The sequence below is a fragment of the Paramisgurnus dabryanus genome, chromosome 6, assembly GCF_030506205.2.
Source record: "Paramisgurnus dabryanus chromosome 6, PD_genome_1.1, whole genome shotgun sequence".
Lineage (NCBI taxonomy): Eukaryota > Metazoa > Chordata > Actinopteri > Cypriniformes > Cobitidae > Paramisgurnus > Paramisgurnus dabryanus.
In genome coordinates, this window is record NC_133342.1 from 793,796 (window position 1) to 815,633 (window position 21,838).

At 35.7% G+C, this 21,838-nt stretch overlaps 2 protein-coding genes across 3 annotated transcripts in view; one reads left to right on the top strand and one right to left on the bottom strand.

The window, feature by feature from the left end:
• Positions 1-8,275, bottom strand: part of LOC135748538 (guanylate-binding protein 2-like) — a 32,011-nt gene extending 23,736 nt beyond the window's left edge. Inside the window, exons 1-10 of one of the 2 annotated variants that reach the window (XM_065266771.2) lie at positions 8,086-8,275; positions 6,874-7,001; positions 5,619-5,728; positions 5,314-5,522; positions 4,969-5,211; positions 4,680-4,828; positions 4,407-4,538; positions 2,974-3,186; positions 2,703-2,805; positions 325-934 (exon numbers count right to left, since the gene is read on the bottom strand). In XM_065266771.2, coding sequence (XP_065122843.1) covers positions 537-934; positions 2,703-2,805; positions 2,974-3,186; positions 4,407-4,538; positions 4,680-4,828; positions 4,969-5,211; positions 5,314-5,522; positions 5,619-5,728; positions 6,874-7,001; positions 8,086-8,275 — 1,875 coding nt within the window. In that variant the 3' untranslated portion in view covers positions 325-536. Of the gene's footprint in view, positions 1-324; positions 935-2,702; positions 2,806-2,973; positions 3,187-4,406; positions 4,539-4,679; positions 4,829-4,968; positions 5,212-5,313; positions 5,523-5,618; positions 5,729-6,873; positions 7,002-8,085 lie in introns of those variants that run through there. The other variant, XM_065266757.1, reaches the window with a different exon arrangement.
• gbp2 (guanylate binding protein 2) lies at positions 8,161-20,886 on the top strand. Its single transcript, XM_065266738.2, has 12 exons — positions 8,161-8,300; positions 8,647-8,716; positions 8,877-9,073; positions 11,018-11,145; positions 12,271-12,380; positions 12,827-13,023; positions 15,632-15,874; positions 16,042-16,319; positions 16,750-16,962; positions 18,161-18,263; positions 20,085-20,278; positions 20,387-20,886. Exons 1-12 carry the CDS (start codon positions 8,282-8,284, stop codon positions 20,606-20,608), a joined length of 1,974 nt encoding a protein of 657 aa, XP_065122810.1. The 5' UTR covers positions 8,161-8,281; the 3' UTR covers positions 20,609-20,886.
• The last annotated feature ends 952 nt before the right edge of the window (positions 20,887-21,838 follow it).

Consider the following 21,838-nt stretch of genomic DNA (forward strand, 5'->3'; position numbering starts at 1 on the left):
TGGTGCACTGTTTCCCATTTACTGTTTGCCAAGGAGTAAGATGATAGTGTACAGAGACATCTGTTATGTTTTAAATGCACTGGTACTATATGTTTACAGGACAGAGACAGAATGCAGAGAGACATGCTCTTTTGTGAGATTTTAAGCTTGACCTATCTGGAATTTCCCTTTCTCCTTACTTTATTTTTATTGTGGATTGGGGTGTACACCTATCAATTAAGGTAAATTTGTGGAGTTATCCCCTGCTATTGGACATTGGACACCTGTATTTGATGGATGAATACATTTTTTCACGTCAGTGAGTGATAGGCATCATTTATTTTAGTCAGTAACATTATACATTTATTTTTTATGTGCATCCAGAAAATAAAACTTTACAGTTACAAATAAAGTTTACAGTTTTTCCAAACAGCAGTATTAGAAATGTTCCCAGTCAGGAAAAACCTACAGAAAACGTTTTCAACAAATACATATTAACCCCACAAATAATTTGTTTTACTAAACTCTTATTAAACATGTGATATAACAGTTAGTTATTATTTGCTGAGTCTTTTCATCATCAGTTTGTACTGAAGTAAATTAGGAAGGATGCTTGTAAAAGTGCTAACAAGAGGCATCACACATTCCTTAAACCAACCACCACATTTTTCTTCATGTTGTTGTTTCTTTAGATTTTTGATCTCTTCCTCAAGAAGTTCAGCTTTCTCCTTAAAGCCTTTGTTTAGGTACGCTTCCCGCTCCTTTAGTTTGCTTTCAATAGCTCTTTCTGTCTCCTCCTGCAGTTGCTCCCTCTCCTTGTTGAACTTCTCCTCCATCTGCTTAATTCTGTCCTCATGGCGCTCTTGCTCCATCTCATGCATTCGCTCACTCTCAATGCGTTTCTCCTCTTCCTCTTTACACTTCTGTTCCAGTAGAGATGCCTTCACTTTTTCCTCTGACCATTCAATCAGGAGAGAAAATGCAAGAGAAGAGAGAGAATGAGAAGTTAGTTTTTGTCTTATAGACCGTTTCAGCAGCAACAACATAAACAAGCGGCTTTTGTGGACTAAGCGCAATTTCTGGTGGACTTCCACGCAGAATCAATAACAACAAAGTCCTTTTACAATAGTTACTTTAATTACCTCTGTTCATATATATTATATCTAAAGCATATCAACTACACTGAGCTAATGTTACTGTGTAAAATTAACATACAAGTATAATATAAGTATATTAATAAAGTATTAAGGATATAAAACATATATAAGTATACAATGTTAGCTACAGGTCCTTGAATTCTTTCCCGGCTGCCAAATCTCTCCGCACAGTTGTTATCCATGCTGGTCGTCCCGCCTCATCTTTAGCAAACCAAAACATTTTATTTCGGCAAGGTATTTGTGTCAGAGATCTACGAAGGAGGATTAAGGCCAAGCTAAAGTAAAAAATAAAACCATCTCGAGATGAAAGTCATTAAAATGCGAGAATAAAGTCATTATTTAACCAGAAAAAAGTCTGAATAAATATAATTTCGAGAATAAAGTCGTTATTTAACAAGAATAAGCTGTTATTTAACGAAAATAAAGTCGTAAAATTTTGAGAATGAAGTCAATTCAGTTTAGGCCTATTCTTTACGTTGTTTACTGCATTAAGACAGTGATATAAATACACTAAATTCACTACACACTATAATATATTATTAATAAGCATGTCAAGCTGAAAAGCCCAGAATGTGCTCGTTTTCATTAAAAGAAACAAACGTGCACTTTAGCGGTTTGTGTTCTTATTCTGGGATCTTCTGCTTGCCTGTACACAGAATGTTTTATTAATAAAATGTTTGCTTAATATTACTGTGTATTCAATGTTGTCTTTTAGGGTTGTAAGGGGTCTGCACTTAGTAAAGAATTTGCATTCATGAAAACCAGCCTAAAATGAAATGTAGCCTACTCGTTGCATTTAACTCAATTGTTAGTTCACAAAGCCGCAGAGACTTTCCATTCCTTCCATACGATTAATATCCCTTATCACCTGTGCAATTTCATTTACAGTAGGTGCGCCTTCATGTGCGTAACTTTCCTTACGAAAATTAACCATGAAAACCAAAAAACCATGGTTTTGCAAATAGTTATCAATACACCAATTTTTTTCTGCTGAAAAAAAAAACAATAAAACCATTACAGAAAATTCTAATGGTTTTATTGGTTTTATTGGGAATTGTATTGGTTCTAATGGAATATGTCACAAAACACACCACAGTGTAGTGGTTTTAATTGTAAAACCTAATGGTTCCTATTGGTATTTTAATGAAAACCATTAGAATTTTCTGTAATGGTTTTATTGTTTTTTTCAGCAGGGTTGGTATCTGCTCTGCAGATCTGCGACTTTATTCACGTTAAATAACGACTTTATTCTTGTTAAATAACGACTTTATTCTTGCATTTTAATGACTTTAATCTCGGGATGGTTTTATTTTTTTATTTAGCTTGGCCCTAATCCTCCTTGTAGAGATCAGTTAAGCCACTAGCTAGACTGAAATAAATACAGAACAGAAGTTCAATTCAGGCGCATAACTGCAACAATGCACGTGCACAGGATGTGAGAACGGCTGAGGTTTTCATTTTACATGTGAGGAAAGTCAATTACATTTTGGCATTTAAAAGTTTTTATTCAAAATTACATTACAATGAAATGATAAATATTCATTACTTTACTTAATAAAGATTTACCCTGGATTTTTTTGTCGTTTTCAGTGAGTTTTTGATCAGCGTGAAGAATGGCGTTTGCCTCAGGTCCTCTCTGATTCAAAAACTCATTCAGCACAGCTTCAGCCTGCACATAAACAAATACTGTATCTTATAACACATCTACACACACACACACACACACACACACACACACACACACACACACACACACACACACACACACACACAAGCACAAATGCATGTACTAACAAACACAATCCTACAAACACATCCATACAGGAAGTGTCCTTACCCTGACTCCTTTGTTTGGTTCTTTGCGGTACAGTGCAATAATGGCGTCTCTGTCTCTGCAGTAGTCTTCATATCCTCCAGGTTGACTGTATGCTCCATTCTTCAGTCTTTCACTCATGTCACAAGACAAATCCTCAAACAGCTCTCTGCACTTCTTCTCTGATGCAATCTCATTCTCATCCGTCAGGATTACATAGTGCCCATATATAGCGTCCTATAAACATTCAAACATATCAGTTACAGACACAAATATACATAGCAGTTTTCTAATATACTTAAGATCATCATAAAATTTCGGCTGCGTCCCAAATCACATACTGTGTGTACTGAATTAGATGAAGTTAGGGTCCCTCATTGACCGTTAAAACAATAGGTACTAAACTATGAATATAGATAGTATGAATGAATTCGGATGTACTACGTCTGCCATCTTGATACATCACGTGACATATTAGTACGTCTATTAGTACATATTTTTACTTGGATGACGTTAAACAAGTGTAATTTAACCACAAACGACAGCTGTTTATTATATGTATTTGCATTTTAATAGAGCCACGTTACCAATTTGGCATTTTTGAATAAAACTTCCCCCTCTCCAACAGCTCACGGGATAGCAAATTGTCCATGGACTGAACACTTCAGGATCTTGCCGGAAGTAGTAGGTCATCTGGGTACTTTCCGCCTACTGTTTTTGGAATACTATGATTTCAGACATACTGTCATGATCCTGCCAGTCTTTCATAATAGTTCATAGTTGTTCATGGTCATGGGGCAGGATCGTGGCAGTACCCATGTTTTGTGTGGCAGCACATGGCCTTTTGTTTGGGTAGTGTGCTGCTGTGTCTCGTTTATTTTCCCGCCCCCTTGTCTCCTTGTTAATAATTAATTATTGGTTAACTCCCTTCACCTGTCCATACCTTGTTATCTTGTTTAGTTTTCCTTATTTAATTCCCTCTTGTCTTTTGTCCTGTGCTGGATCTTTTGTATTGTTCCTGCATGTCAGTTGTGTGCTTTCCAGTTAAATATCTAGGTCTAGTCAAAGTCGTGTTCAGTGTCAAGTTTGTCTTAGTTTTATGTTGTTTTGCCCCCACGAGGGTTTTGTTTTCTTGTGAGTCAAATAAAGTGTTCTGTTTACCCCCGTCATCGTATGCGATTGGGTTCTTCTGTCTCAAATCCTGACACATACTAGTACTCACCTAGCCTACTGCTACTGTATAATATGAAAGTGGCCTGTTTCGGATGCAGCCATAGTCTAATATACTAATATACAAATATAATAGAATATGCTTTAAGCTTACATGGACTGCAGTAGTGTTTACTGTATCACATTTTTTTTATATTAAATATATTTAAATTATGTCTTCATTATTATCAGATGTCTGGAAGCTTGTGTGTACTGTATGTTTGTGTGACTCTGTATATGAATCTCACCTCTAGTTTCTTCAGGTATTCTGCTTTTTCGTCTTTAAAGGAGCGTTTCATGAACTCAGAGGTTGCCAGATTGCTCAACTTCTGATGCTCAGAGGTAAATTCATTCAGTGTTACAGGGAACTTGTTCTTCACCTGCAAAACAACCTTCACTTTAAAATGTACTTATGTTAAATTTGGAAAAAAAACACTTTGATTATTTAGGCTAATATATTATTTAATATTAAAAATACAGATGTTATTGTTTACTTATACACACTGTAATGCATGTCTTACTTCTTCCATCCCATTCTTATACACTTGTAAAGCTTCTTCAACAGCTGCCTGGTTCTCCAGATTTGCAAGAGCAACCACTGCATTTTCCAGACAGGGCACATTACCACTGCTGATTGTCTCTACATAAATCTTAGCCAGTTGACCGAGCACTGACAACACACACACATACAACAGATAAAAAGAGATTTGATCGTCATTTCATTAGATTTGATTACTACAAAAAAAATGATGATGTCTTTGACATATGCTGGATTAGTTTTAAACAATCAAATCTGATAAAAACACTCACATTTCCCAGTAACTCTGTGGCCCCCTTTCAGTGTTTTCACGGCACTTCTGACAAAGATGTATTCACAGAAATGACCCGTGGCCTCTAAAAAACCTGGCACAAGCTCCTGCTCTTGAAGGCTCTCTAAACGCCCCATGTTTTCTGGTGATGCCGGAGATGGGAACACAAAACACTTCCGGGAAGGGAAATAACTCCGGATACAATGACGAGGCAGGTTGTAGTTATTGTTTTTCTTATTGACAACTAAACAAGTAAACAAGTGATTTTTTTAGCTTTCCAAAGGCTTTTATCCACATTTGTCATATGGACATACTCAGAAAACAGCAAGCATGATGTCTAAAATACCTTTCTTCAGCTGAAGGGCAAAGTCGAGGTATTCGTCCTCTGTCACTTTCTTTCCATTAATTTCTAAACCCAAGGTGAAATCTCTCACAACCCAGACGAATGATGGGAAAAAGCGCACAAACTCACAATCTTCTTCCTCCTCTTCGTCTGCTCCTGCTTGAGATGATGGTGACCTGATCTTGATGTGCTCTGTGAGCTCAGTAACATAGCTGCAGAACATTGAGGAATAACAGCTTGTAAATGTACATCTTGTAAAGTGTGCGTGTACGTGAAGATGTATGTAAGATGATGATTATAAAGGATACTGCAGCTGTTCCACTGCCACATTATCAATGGTTCCTCTGCTGTTGTAAACCAGGGTGCTGCTGAGCAAAACCGCCAGACAGAAGATCCAGCCGTCATTCTGAGAGTCTCCCTGAAACAAACAGATGATTTACATTTAAATCATGTTAAAGGTTATTCATTTAGCAGATTCTTTTATCAGTATGCGTGTTCTCTGGGAATCATTCCCATTACCCTTGCACTACTTATGCAATCCTCTACCAACTGAGCTACAGAAACAGAAAATTTCAGTTTAATAATTTGATTTTACTAATTCTAGATCAGCATGTGCGCACGGTATAGAAAGACTTAAGACTTGGTTACTTTTTACCTAATATTATATTGTAGTGCTTAGAATATAATGCTTTTGATGCTTAGGAGCATGCAAAGTTTACCTTTGTCTCAGATGTCTAACTACATGACAGTAATTTACTGTGAAGTTACATACAGTACCTTCCTGTAAAAGTAATAAAACTGGTTGCCTGTAATTTACTGTGAATTTACAGTCACATTTTTTACAGTGTACATTAAAATCCTAGTAAAATAGGAGTACACACAAATATAACTGATGATAAGCTATAAAAATAATAATATGGATAGAATAAATTCTGATAACCTCAACTTTCGATTGGAAAGTGGTTTGATGGTGCTTCAAAAGTCTAATTTTTCTATATTTCAATCTTTATTTATTTTTTATAATTTAATCTTGAGATGATGGTGATCTGATCTTGATCTGCTCAGCTCTGCTCGGTCATGTAAAACAAGTGAAATATTAAAGAGATCTTTACTGTGATTTAGACAGGGTGATCTGTTCTATTCACAAGACATGTTTTCTAGACAGCAAACATTGTAATTGGCTGAACATACTGTGAGTCAGCACAAAACAAATACCACTAACTAAAACTAAATCTTGAGACATACCACAGACATACTTGTGGCCGGACCTGTTTGTGAAATCCAGGATAAAGTCCCATAATCTAATCATTGATTAAAGATCAAAGTTTGACTCAATCATTGATTCGACATGACGTAAGTCAATATTAAAGATATTTTCTATTTTTACAGAATGGTTTTCTGTAGGATCATTTTATGTAGACAAAAAATACTACAGGCAGGGTTAAAGTGTATCATTTTTAAACACAAAACTAATCTTATATTTTGTCTCATTCAGGTGGCACAGGGCTCATCAAATAATTCAACAAAACAAGGTGTTGCAGAAGGTGGAAACAATAACCTCACCTTGTCTATATCACCCAGTCCTTCTGTGTCCAGCAGCACCAGAGTACGCCCTGCTTCAGATGGGTGTGGGACACAATACATCCAAATGCCTTTGGTCTTTGACTCAATAGTGTTACCAAGAGCAAACCCTGAGGCAGAAACATTTAAGAAATAAGGTCATATATTAAAGGAACAGTATGTAAGAAATTTATATCAATTAATCATAAAATGGTCCGGATATGTCACTAGACATTTTGAAATCATTTTTATTTCAAATACTTATATCACTGACAACAGTGGTCTGGCCAGGATATTGTCATTTAAAAAGTGGAGTTGCAGCCCTCAACTGATGTTTATGTTGTCATGTTGTGTATTGGCCACTAGTTGGGTGATTGCAGTACCAGTTTTAGCCACAAGTTTTGTTATTGCAATACCAGTTTTAGCCACAATCCTACATACTGTTCCTTTAAACATGAATATAGTAAGAAGATGATATAAAGCCTTACTTTATTTACATTTACATTAATTCATTCCACACCAATGCATTCAACTTTAATAAGTTTATTAGTTTGTGTATTCCCTAGGATTGAATTCATGCTATCAACTGGGCTACACACTAAAAATGCTGGGTAGTTCAATCCATCTAGTTGGGCCAAAAACAGACATTTTCAGGGTTATTTTAAACCAACGGTTAGGTTTGTTCTAATTTTACCCAACCCTGGGTTGAGACCACCCAGCATTTTTTGTGTATAGACTTTTTTATATATTACAAAGAAATCTCATCAAATATACCAATGTATTTTTTCAAATAAAATAAAAAAATATATGTGAGATAACCAGCAGTCCCTGACATGTAAACAGAAGAACGGAGTTATGGCAAGAAAGTGTACAGGCCAAAATCTAGCCGAATGAGTGCTGTTTTTATCCTAATCCTAACCCTAAACCCAACATTTCACGGGATTTAGGCCGTAGCTGTATCCTATCTAGCCAGAACTGCTACATCTCGCGAGATTTGTCCATAGCTGTATCCCCTCTACCCAGAACCAAGAAACCGTTATGACTGCTGTGTGAAATACAAATAGTAGTAGATAAATAACTGCTGCTGACTGGGACTTTCCGTTTTATATTATTTAGATATATTTAAATATTTTCATACTTTACACAGATATTGTTTTCAGGTGTCTTCATTATTGTATTAATGTACTTAATAATAGTTTTAACAGGTTATCTCACCTGTCTGTTGTCCTGCTAGACGGTTCATTAGATACGATTTTCCAGTACGATAGAGTCCTACAATAGATATCACGACCACCGGCTCATTGATCCCATTCAAAACCTCGATGGCGTCTTTACAAACTTCGAGAGATCCACACACGTTCTTCACCAAACATATGGGCCGCTGCATCATTCTTGATTGAGACATTATTGTATGTTTCTGTATGCTAAAGGTAAGAAAAAGGCAAAATATTTAACAAAAATGATTAATTGTTGTTAAGAGTCTGTCAAATCAGTAAATGCAGCTCGCATACATAACCAAAATATGTTTTTACTGTACCATACATGAAAGATCTTATCGATGCGTTTCTTGATCACACAAGTCAAGCCAGCGGTTTGGAAACACGCAGTATATATGATGCTATACGTGTAAAGCGTGCAGAAGTAAACCACTTTAGCACGCAGAAGTTTCCTGTGTCCGCCCAGATCTTTGGATTTGGCTTATGTTAAACAAGTGATTTCTGAGAAAGCGCAGCTGCTCCAATTGTTGTCGTTTTACTTTTACTTTCACATTTGCAGTCTGTGGCCATACTGAGAGAGCACGCACGCCACGCCTGGTGATAAACAAAGCAAAACAGACCCTTTTTAGGTAAGTCTGGAATGTGTGCGTGTGTGACTGGGTTTGTGCTGTTGTTTTCTGAGCTTAACGTTAGAAATCTCGCTTACGATATTTACTTTACATGCGCGTTGTGATTGTAAAAGAAGGCGCTACGGTCCCGTTAAACGGTGCGTGTATTTCGTTTTCACAGAGCCATGGCATTGGGAGGTCGCATGCCAGCTCCTGTGTGTCTCATTGAAAATGACGACAATGGGACGCTGTGTGTCAGGAAAGAAGGCAAAGACATTCTGGATGGGATCACCGAGCCGGTGGTGGTTGTGTCTGTAGTGGGACTCTACCGTACTGGAAAGTCTTATCTTATGAACCGCCTGGCAGGACAACAGTCAGGTGAGACAGCCTGCAGAAACGTGTCTGATTAAGTATCAGTGTTTACTTTTTAGCCTTTTGTTTAAATGTATGCCTAAATTAGGAACAAATTCCAGGAAGAAAACAAAATCTTATTATTAGATTTAAAGGTCACCTATTATGCCAATTTTTACAAGATGTAATATAAGTCTCAGGTGTGCCCAGATTGTGGCTGTGAAGTTTCAGCTCAAAATACCTCACAGATAATTTATTATAGCATGTTTTCGTCTGCGTACCTTTAAATGCAAAGAGCTACAGATACACGCACCTAACCCAGGGTTTCCCAAACTAGAGTTCAGGAACCCCTGGTGGTTCACTGGGAAATTGCATGGGGTTTGTGAGTTCATGAATAACTTTATCAATTAAGTCATATAATGTAAATAAATCATTGTAAAATTTTAAAATGAAAAACACTGATATATATATATATATATATAAAATTATTTGTTTAATCTGCATGTCATTTGACCATTACACAACATTACAAAATATTTTAGAAAACTAAGAACTTCCAAATGGACAGATTCTTTAATGTAACAATAGAAAAATTACCAGATACAGGTCCAATAACAGGTAATGATAACAACAATATCTATGTAAAATACCACTGATAAAAAAACTAAAAGTTAAACGTGCAAATGTGCTATTAAATTATTAAATATTTACTCAAAATCTCAGGGGCTACTTAAAAAAAAAAAAAGGTCAAGGGGCTTTGGCTGACAAAAATGATTGAAAACCTTTGCCCTAAGCAAAAGAGACGGTTTAAATAAATCTGATTCCTGTGAATACAGCCTGAGACAATCTTATCTTACTATTGAGATATGGCAGGCAACGTAATCAGGGTTTCCCACAGAAAATTGGTTAGTTTAAGGTGGTTTTGTGGCCGGAGCATGGCAATCAAAGGATACGCGTCATGATGAAAATATTTTTATTTAAAACACTCAAATAAAACATAATTTTGAAGAAACTTTGTACACATACTAGATTATTGATGAATTAAATGTTTTTAACGGATACCTCTTACGGGAATAGCTGCGTAATGAAGTGAAACTAAAGGATTAATAAACACAAACTAAAGCATATTTGTAGAACGTCTGGTGAACAATGATAGATGACATTGTTAATTTGTAAAAACTTATAGTTTTCCACTATTAATTACATTACTAACTTACTTTAAATTTGCAAGAACTATAGACTAATATAATTACATTCTTAAATAAACCCAAAACATAAGTCCACTTACAGTTTTCACGGACACGCGTTTTATCAACTGGCTATCCTCCAGTTGGTTGACGGAACGACCATTTTGGCCATGTGGCGCGCGTGTCCCCGCTATTCATCGAGATGCATTTGACGGCCTTTTGTGCAGCAAATTTTTTTTTTGGACGACCTAGTTAAGGCGGTAGGGTTTCCCAGCTTAGGCGGGCCGCCCGAACTGCAAAGTGCTGCGGGAAACCCTGACGTAATAAAGGGCTGTCAGTCAGTGGCATTGGGCGGAGCTTTATCAGTATGATGTCACATTAACAAGAGAATCAAAATATTGTCTAATGGGACTGCTTTGGTTTAATGAGGATTAAAAAAGAATGAGTCTTTTTTTATTGTATGGTGGTTGTGTTCACACTGCCAACAAACATTTATGTCCAAACACTTTTCAAGAAAGTGTTTTTAGTTTAGTAAATGCAATTTAAAGAACATTTTAAGATTGTTTTCAAGATTCTTGGATAGTTGTATTTTTGTCAGGATTTATCAGTTTTAGCTGTCATATAGACAATAAGGTTTATACACCTGTTCTGTGATGTTAGTTTTACATTTCCAGTTAAAAAGATTATAATACCTGGTGTAAACCATGTTAATATGGTTTTTAGAGTTTTAAAAAGTGCAAGACATTTTTATTTGCCATTGACCCTAATGATATGATTGTCTCAGGCTTTGCTCTTGGTAGCACAATCGAATCAAAAACCAAAGGTATCTGGATTTGGTGCGTCCCTCACCCAAGTAAAAAAGGACACACTTTGGTGCTTCTGGACACAGAGGGACTTGGTGACGTACAAAAGGTAAGAACAGACTATTGGTATCCACAGTAACATTTTCATAACAACAATATTATTACCTTGCCTTTGGTTTCACTTTCTATTGACTATGATGACATTTAAATTGTGACCTTGTCTGTGAAAACCCAGTTAAAGATTTTGTTTGTGCTTTACTGTTTTCTACATAAAATCATCCTACATAATTTAATAATGTATCATTTTTTATGTTGATATTTCTGAATTAACAATTACACCAACTGTACTAAGTGTATTTCTTTTCTTTAAATATTAATCATTTTAAATGGACTTCCTGAATTGAATTGGAATTTAAAAGGCTTTTTTTAGTTCAGAATTTAATCCTGGCACACAATGCGCACTTCTAGCAATATCCTGAACAGTGCTTAATGTAGCTATGTGTCAGAGCTGACGGAGCACATTCCTGTGAAGGCAAACCCAAGTCAAGACAAGGTTGACGATGAGTCAAAGTTCATGCGGGTTTTCCCATTTTTTGTCTTGGCTGTTCACTTTCTATTGACTATGATGACATTTAAAATGTGACCTTGTCTGTGAAAACCCAGCTAAAGAATTTGTTTGTGCTTTACTGTTTTCTACATAAAATCATCCTACATAATATAAAAAACATTCTGTGAAAATATAACTTTCATATCTTTAATATTTACTGAGTGAGACCATGACAAAGACTGAAATCATAGTGAAAATGAAATCAAATGTTGAGGCTTGTTATCTCAAAATTAGATTTTACGAAGACTTTAGCCTGGTTATCACAGATAGGGTTATAAATGTACTCAATTTATTACGTTACATAAAAGATAATGTACAGTCAGTTGGGTGTTATCGCAAAAAAATCTCGACAGGGTGATCATTGTACATTAATCTACATTTGCTTTAATCATTTGTAATATCTCATATAATGATGAATTATGCATAGTTATATTTTTTTATTTGTATAGATAAATATATATTTATATATAATATTTTATTTTATTTATATGCATTTATAAGTATTAAACTGCACCTATAAAAAAAATCTTGTAATGTTGCGACTGGCATATTAGAATTAAGCATATAAATGATTTCTTTATTTAAACGATTAAGTGACATGTTTGGTTGTTCCTTTGCTTGTTTCAGGGGGATGAGAAACATGACACATGGATCTTCTGTCTAGCTGTTCTGCTCAGCAGCACCCTGGTATACAACAGTTTAGGGGTCATTGACAACACAGCGCTGGAAAAATTGCAGTATCCTTCGCATATACAATCACAATAGAGTCAGGATATGGAAAGTAGTATTCTCCTAGTGGTAAATTTTTTTAATTTAGTATTTGGCATGTCACACAATTTTAAGCCCGGAGTATAGTCAGATGCAAAATGCAATGCATTTCTATTTATTTACATGACAAGAAGCATTTATCAGTACTGTATGTGGGTGTTTCCTGGGTTTGAACCAATGACCTTTTGCGGTGCAATACAGGAGCACATGTTTGATGAATGTTTATAATTTTTTATGTTAATATTTCTTAGTTAACAATTACACCCACTGTAGTAAGTGTATTTCTTCAAATATTAATCATTTTAAATTCTACTTCCTAAATTGAATTGGAATTTAAAAGGCTTTTTAAGTTCAGAATCTAATTCTGGCACACAATACGCACTTGTTATCATATCCTGAACAGTGCTTAATGTAGCTATGTGTCAGAGCTGACGGAGCACATTCGTGTAAAGGCAAACCCAAATCAAGACGAGGATGATGATGAGTCAGAATTCATGCGGGTTTTCCCATCTTTTGTCTGGGCTGTTCGGGACTTTACTCTGGAGCTAAAAATTGAGGATGAAATAATAACATCAGACGAATATCTGGAGAGGGCATTGAAACTCAGAAACGGTAAGAAGTAGACATAAACACATACATATACATATACACCAAGACTAGCACACTCTTGCAGACACTCCAACGTACAAATGCAGTAATATATGACGTTAGCCACTGCGTCAGACAGCTGTTTTCAGTGGTGCTATTTTTAAACAACACAACAATGAAACTTAAATCCCAGCTGAAAAAACAGTTTCGATTTGTTTTTTAAGAAAATGCTTGCCTGTTTACATTGTCAACATTATGAGGCATTGTTATAAATGGTTTAAGCATAAGATAAATTTGCTACAGTTTAACCTAAATTTACCCCATAATAGCCTTAAAGTTGCAGACCATGTTGTCTGCTTTTGTCATCTGTGCCTAAAACTGTTATCACCTTAATTCCTTGCATATCTGAGGAACCTTTCTTCTCTTTCACAAAGCAAAATAAATTTTGCGAATGAAGAATAACAAGATGTTTAAGTTTAACTGAAGGGCAGATCTAGAAAAACCATGGACACTATCAAACAATCACACTTTTCCATCACACCAGCTTATACATTGAGGGTGAGAGACAGGGCTTATCCTAGTCCCAGACTAAAATGCATGTTTGATCTGCCTTAATTAAAAAAAAAACTCCTTGCCCTGATGTATCTTAACATATTAGTGCCATTGTTTTGTCTCAAGATGCACACCTGTATTTTTTTTGTCTTTTTGGGTATGTTTGTAAAAACTCCTTAAATGTCCTAATATAAATAAAGCCCTATTCGGACGGGATTAGTTTTACAGGGGGACCTCTGAGAAAATCGTGCTTCTCAGAGGTCCTCTGTGTTTTTACTCCCGTCCGAATTGGCCATGTCTGTGTTTTTCTCTGACGACCTATGTAAAACTTCCAGAGCAATTTACCTACTGTTTTTCGCCGAACTCAGAGGTCCTCTGAGAAATTTAATCCCGTCGGATGCAAATGTCTGTGTTTGCCCGCAATATCTTTTGAAAACGCGGTTCATTTCGTGTTTTGGCCAACGTGATCTGCTGTAAGGTCTTACTAATGTGCGTTTATTGTACTTCCTGAGTCCCATTTATTCAGATATGGATGTTTTTTCGCATTCCGCAAAATAAAATAATTAAATCAAGACGAGCTGAATATCAAACACTGTTAAGACTGGCCACTGTAATATCATTAACGTTATAAGAAACTCCGTTCAAAGTTGATCAACTCCGGAATGGTAATGTTAATTAATAAAGATAATAAATTGTTATTAATCATTATTTCTTCATTTCTTTGGGTTTATTATAAGCAGACTAACGTTACTTTAGTAGGATTTGTATATTTTATTTTGATTTGTTAAAATTAAATTAATAAATTACATTCTGTCATAATTTTACATTTAAAGCAAAATATTAAACATTACAAACACAGGTATCCAAAGCACGTGCTCTTCTGCAACGCCCAAATGCATGAAACAGACACTCCCATCTATGGAATAGACTGCATCATTTTAATCCCGTCCGAATCGGTACATAAAATCACAGACGTCCTGGGGGACACGTTGAAACTCAAACGTTGTTTAGAAAACGAATCCCGTCCGAATAGTGCTTAAGGCCTAGTCCTGGATTAATCTAAACCCTGTCTGGAAAACCGCAGCTTAAAGTTTTATGAATAAATCTTATGTTGGCACAGTTTGTATTAGTCTACAAAGCTATATGAAAACAAAATCATAATCATGATAATTTTGGGAAATACGCAAAATCACAATTATTTACCAAGATTAGTCATTGAACTTTGAAAACATGCATTCATTTAACCATTCTATTAAGTAAGTGTACACGTGTCAAAGCAGTGGTGCCTTCAAAGTGCCTTTTGACACAATTTATATTGTAATCATACAATCATTGTTTATCTCGATTATCTTGTTTTTGTAATTGTTTGAATCAAGAATTGAAAATCGAAAATGATTAATTGTGCAGCCCTACTTGTACTGTAGGCAATTTTATTATACTGTATGTTAAAGGAAAACACCAAAGTTTTTCAGTATTTTACTATGTTCTTACCTCAACTTTAGGAATTGAGGAATGAATACATACCTATCTTTTTTCAATGCGTGCACTTAATCTTTGCACAGCGCGTCATGAATGTGTTAGCATTTAGCCTAGCCCCATTCATTCCTTAGGATCCAAACAGGGATAAATTTAGAAGCCACCAAACACTTCCATGTTTTCCCTCTTTAAAGACTGTTACATGAGTAGTTACACGAGTAATGGTGGCACAAAATAAAACGTGGCGTTTCTCATTTTTTATTTGCTTAAAAAATCTGCACGTTTTGTTTTGTGCCACCATACTTACTTGTGTAACTACTCATGTAACAGTCTTTAAATAGGAAAAACATGGAAGTGTTTGGTGGCTTCTAAATTCATCCCTGTTTGGATGCTAAGGAATGAATGGTGCTAGGCTAAATGCTAACACATTCACAACGTGCTGTACAAAGATGAAGTGCATGAAAAAAGATAGGTATGTATTAATTCGTCTAAGTTGAGGTAAGAACATAGTAAAATATTGAAAAACGGTGGTGTTTTTCTTTAAGAGTATAAGAGTTGATCAGTTATTTTTACAGTTTTTTCAGAATGCTGTTTTTAATTTTAGGTACTTCAAAGTTGATAGAGAGCTTTAACCTTCCTCGTCGCTGTCTGCGTCATTTTTTTGCTGTGAGAAAGTGCTTTGTGTTTCCTCGGCCTGCTGGTGCAGCAGACATGAGAAAAATGGAGGAGTTGTCAGAGGATGACCTTGAGCCAGAATTCCTACAGCAGGCAAACACTTTCTGCAATTATATTTACAACTGTGCAGAGCCAAAAACCCTCAGCGGAGGTCGTACGGTTACAGGAATTGGTGGGTACCATCAAGCATTGTTATGAATCTTAAAAGTGAAAAAATGCTCCGTAATGCTTTATCTGTGTATTTAGTTATTTATATTTAAATTCAAGAACCTTACATATTTTGCATTTTAAGTGCAAAAATCAGTGAATTATGAATAACAATGATTTGTTTTCTGACAGCTCTTGGTAATCTTGCGGAGGTTTACGTGGAGGCCATCCGGAGCGGGAAGGTTCCTTGTCTGGAGAACGCTGTAGTTTCTCTGGCAGAGATCCAGAATGGCCGTGCAGTAGAACAGGCCATGGAGCTTTACATGAAAGAGATGTTCGAGCGCACTGAGCTTCCCATGGACCCCGCCGAGCTGTCTGATATCCATGAAAAGGCAGAGAAGCAAGCTGTTGACCGGTTTATCACCATGTCCTTCAATGATAGTGAACAGAGTCATCAAAAAGACCTCATGGTAACTAAAAACAGACAAAAGTAAAGGGACAGTTCACCCAAAAATGAAAATTCTGCCATAATTTACCTTTTTTTTGTTCTAAACCGGTATGAGTTTCTTTATTCTGCTCAACACATAAGAAGATATTTTGATAAATGATGGTATGCGCACAGAAGTCAGTACCCATTAACTTCCATAGTAGGAAAAACCTATACACTATAAAGAATACACAGCATTTTTGTCGAATCAAAATATATTTTATGTTACTTTAACTTAAACAATTTCAACTTAATTTTAACTTAAAGTTATGTCAACTTTTCACACACCAAAGCCTAATTTAGTATAACTTTGCAACCACTTTATAACCATGCAAACTTGCAAAGGGAGGTCATACCGTTATCCAAAATATATGTGCAAACTGTTGTACACTCTCTTTATTATCTCTTTTTAGGGGAGGATCTATAATACTTATCAAGGGATGTGCTACCAGAATCAGGAGGAGTTTCTGAGACAGTGTGAGGATATTCAGCGTAATGTGTTTGAATCGCTGGAAGAAAATATTTCTGATGGAGTGTACATGAAGCCTGGAGGATACAAAGAGTACAAAGACTTACTTGCACAACTGACCTCTGTGTACAGAGACAGCACACAGTCAAAATTAATGGTACACGCATGCATTCTTTGCATTCATACAAAATAACATGAATTTATGAAAAACAAAATGTCCCTGTTTTAATATTCAGCTTAAGATGTTACTGCTGCTGGTTTTTATCTGGCCAATAGAAGGGTGACCGGTTACGAAACCGTGTTATTAAACCCCGCTTATTCTTATGCTGGTTTGTTGCTGGTCCAATATGGTCTACTAGTTTGTGCCAGATTATGATTACTGTAGCTTTGAAAAGTTTTAAGAATCTCATTTTATCTAATACAATGACAGATTATAGCAATCAAGGCTTTAAAAATGACATGACATATAAAACTAGTCCCAGATCTCTTATGCTTACGTGTCCTCTGAAGCCAGATTTATTTATGCTCACGCTAAGCACAAATGGAAGATGTTTATTTTAAGATTTAAGCTGAGACTGACAGCCGAAGCAGTGACATGTTTACATTTTAAAAGAAATGGCACACCTTGTAACAACAGGACATCTGGTCATCTTAGTTCCTTGTGAGTCTATGATAGTATAGGAACGTGGGAAAAAAAAAACTGAAGTCATGACAATAGAAAAAGTGCTCTTTAGATCAAAACACTTTGAACAACGTGATAAACAAATTGAGCGTGTGTCAACATTTATGAGATATTTTTATTTTAAATGGATTATCAGTTTCATTATTACCGCTTTCTCACAATATTACAAATGATTTTTGCATGAAGGTAATATGTGCATGTCATTTTTATGTGAACTACTGTATTTTCTTAAAGGGACAGTTCACCTAAAATGAATATTTTGTCATTATTACCTCATGTTATTCTAAATCTATATGAATTTCTCTATTCTGTTGAACACAAAAGAAGATATTTTGATAATTGATGGATGTTAAGCACACATTTGATGGTACCCATAGACTTCAATTTTAGGAAAAACAAATACTATAGAAGTCAATGGGTACCGTCAACTGTGTGTTTACCATCATTAATCAAAAAATTGTATCTTTTTTGTGTTCAATGAGTTAAAAAACTCATACAGGTTTAAGACAACATGTTTGTGAGTAAATTATGTCAGAAGTAAAATTTTTGGGTGAACTATCCTTTACTACCACTATCTAAGCAAACCCCTTTGAAACATTGTAAACATGTAAAACCAATTCATGACAAAAAGATGCTGAATCAACCTAATCACAAATGTTTTGTTATTTTACAGAGTGAGGAAGTGTTGTGCAAGTATTTGAAAGCGAAGGAAGATGTCGGAAAGATGATTTTACAGTCGGATCAGACTCTCAGCGCTGCCGAACACGAGGCCGAGGGTAAAATTCAAATACGCTACAACTACTCATTCAGTACTCTGGCACTTTTCTATTGCATAGTATGGCCAGGTACGGCTCGGTGCGGCTTACTTTTTGGAGATTTTCCATCGTAAAAGTAGTGATAGTTTTTGAGGATTCAAGGGAGCCATACCGATACTAAAACTAATGTGCAACACTGCAGATCACTGACTGGTCAGAAAGAATTGCTAAATGTAAGATTAGCTTACCCTCATGCACCATTGAGCAAACCAAATGATGGTTGTCAAAATGCAGCATGCAGTTACCCATATAGCAAAAATATATTTTCTAATTTAAAAAATGTGCTGAAATATATTTTGAAATATGTTTACAAAAATGTATTTTTCACCAATATATTTTTGTAAATTGTTTTTGCATATTTTGAAATATATATTTAAAAAATATATATATATTAAAGCATTTATATTCATGTCGCATTAAAAGAAACACTTTGCTTGTTACAATTAAAATTGTTAAAATTAAATATATTTTTTCACAATTTTTTTATTAATTAATTTAATTTGATATTTATACATGGGTATACATTTAATACTTAATACATTTTAAACAAACTTTTATATTTTGGCAAGGAAAAATATAATATTTGCCATATGGGTTGTAAAATTAGAAATTTATTTGTTTCCTTTAAATTACATTTTGAAATATATATTCTAATATATGAAGGTTAAAACTAAATATATTTTCAAATTCAAAAATATATTCAATTAAGCTTTACTTTCTACAAAATGTATTTAGCATATATTTATAACATATTTTGAGCCAGAGAAATGTATTTTTTGCCATATGGGTAAAACAACTTGGTTATTTAAGTCAGTTCATCTTAAGTTTTGACTTGTGATATATTGACATAAGTTATAAAAACAAGATAAAATTGTTTAACTTAATTTGTTAAGTTAAAGTAGCATAAAAATATATGTTTATTTGATATCATTTTTTACAGTGTGCTTTGTACAAATTCCCAAACTCCCTTTTAGTGGGGAAAAATATTCACAAAATCAAGGTCACCATTCTGTAGATATGCTCCATTGTTGTGCTTTTGTTTGTATCATGTTTACCATGATGTCATGGCAGTAGAGGTGACACAAGTTCAACCATAATAATAAGTCTATAACCCCACCCACTTTAAAGTACTAAGCTGCAGTGGAAAAGCAAACCGAGCCAAAGTGAAGTGAGCCAAGCCAATCCACGTCGTGCCGAGTCGTATCACAAAATGGAAAAGCAAACTCACAGTAACAGATTTAGCGATTGATTTTTCTAGCTACAGTTGCAATACTTCACAATATACACCTAAATATCAGTGGCGGCTCGTGACTGCTCATCCGAGGGGCGCAAATTCAAAATGTGTGTTTGGAGTGTCATGCGTGTTTCTTGTGTTTTCAAAATGTGTGTTTGTTGCGTCATGTGAACCATGTGCACATGGTTTGTCAAAATAACAAAATACAAGCAAGACACTCCGTTAACAGTAAACTCTGATTACGCATGAGATTATGTGAGTATCTGGCAAACGCGAGCGTCTCTTTTATCATAAACCCTTTAGACGCGTCTGCAGCTGGCACTTATTTTGACAAGACATTGGATGCACACAGGATCTCTCGATGCACAGAACATATATTTTGAAATTACGAACCACACACATGACGGGCTACATACATGTTACCTCGAAAAAAGAAGTCACCTGCCGCCACTGATAAATATAAAATTTTGCTCTACCACTTTTGAAGTAGTGGTGCCTTGGCTAGTTGAAATAAATGTTTTTGTCAATCTGTTTTTGTCTATGTGCAGTGGAGAGGTTAAAGAATGAAGTTTTAGAGCAGCGACAGAAAGGCCTAGAGGAACAGAACCGGTTACAGGCGCAGGCGTTTCAAGACATGCAGAAAACCCATGATGAACACGTGAATCAGCTCATGCATCAGATGGAGAGAGAACAAGAGAGATTGAAAAGAGATAATGAACGAGTTCTGGATGCAAAACTTAAAGTAAGAACATGGCTCTTAAATTATGCTTTCAGAAGCTTGAACTTTTCTTGTTAAAGTCTTGTTTTGTGTGAGCCAATTAAATGCAACGTTTTTTGTGTCTTATTACAGGAGAGGGAAGCTCTTATGCAGCAGGGCTTTCAAGAGGAGGCTTCTCGCATGCAGAGAGAGATTGAAAGCCTGAAAGCAGACATGAGGAGGGAAGAGGCGTCCCAACCCTCCACAATGAGCAGGATTTTAGATACTGTAGGCACGGCAGCTACTATGTTCTTGCCTGGGTTTATACCTAAAGCGGCAGGTGTTGGTCTGTCCTTTCTCTCAAGGCTTTTTTGAAAATGGATGTGCAGTATTCATCAAAAGAATCATATTTTACAACACAAATCTAGTTGCAGTCATTTAATTAGGTTTACTAGTTAGTAGGGCTGTCACTTTTGAGAAAAATCAAATTCGAACGGATTTCGAATATCATGCAATAATCCGAATATATTCGAATATCTAGGCGCCCCCCCCCCACGCGCATCAAAAACCCACCGTAATGGAGATTCAATCACAATTATTAACAGTGACAGTCATAAACAGGGTTGTCTGGATTACTTTTTTACTTAATGTTTGAAACAGCAGGTTATCAACTTATGAATAACAAACTTATATATATTAAAAAATGATTCAGAACCAACCTGATCTCACAAAATACGTGAAATAGTCACGCATTATTTTGCTCAGTTTTGCGTGACATTGTCACGTATTTTCACCATATTACGTGCCCCTGACACGACTTCTTTTCCGTGACAGTTTCACGTATTGGTTACTCAACTGTTTTTCCTATTTTCTTACAATTGTCGCTTCGGTTTGGGGTTAGAACAACCTTCTGTTACATAAAATGACATCCTTACCCAAACCCAACTCTAACCCCAACGTCAGGCGACGATGGTTTAAAAAGCATACGAATTGTTTTTATAAACCAATACATTAAGTGACATCTTAACGCAAACAGCAAATCTAACCCCAAACCGAAGCGAAAATTGTTTAAAAATAGGAAAAACAGTTGAGTAACCAATACGTGAAACTTTCACGGAAAAGCAAGTCGTGTCAGGGGCACGTAATATGGTGGAAATACGTGACAATGTCACGCAAAACTGAGCAAAATAATGCGTGACTATTTCACGGATTTTTGTGAGATCATGTTGCACAGAACAGTTACAAACAATAACATGACAACTTAAATTGCAGCAGGAATATAGGCAGACGCAAGCGGAATTCGCGCCCACAGATTTTGGCAGAAAACTCAGCGGAATTCCGCAGATTTAATGCCCGTCATTGACAAACACACATATCCCGCACTTGAGCGTGTTTGTGACCAGAACTATTGACAACAAGCACACATACAAAGCCTATCCCGCGCGTTTTTGAGCCGTCATTCACAAGTACATTAACCCTGCGCGTGCTGTTTGCTTGCCCGCTTTCAATGATAGAGAGCACAAACCTTGATACTTAAGATGAAATTAAACTTACCGCTTTAAGCAGATCTCACTTGTCGTCTGTGTGAGGCGCGACAGTCAGCAC

Bases quoted from the DNA above. Each gene is read 5' to 3' on its own strand.
- gbp2 (XM_065266738.2), top strand. The intron at 15,875-16,041 runs GTGGGTACCATC...GTTTTCTGACAG, and splicing joins TCGTACGGTTACAGGAATTG to CTCTTGGTAATCTTGCGGAG. The intron at 18,264-20,084 runs GTAAAATTCAAA...GTCTATGTGCAG, and splicing joins TGCCGAACACGAGGCCGAGG to TGGAGAGGTTAAAGAATGAA.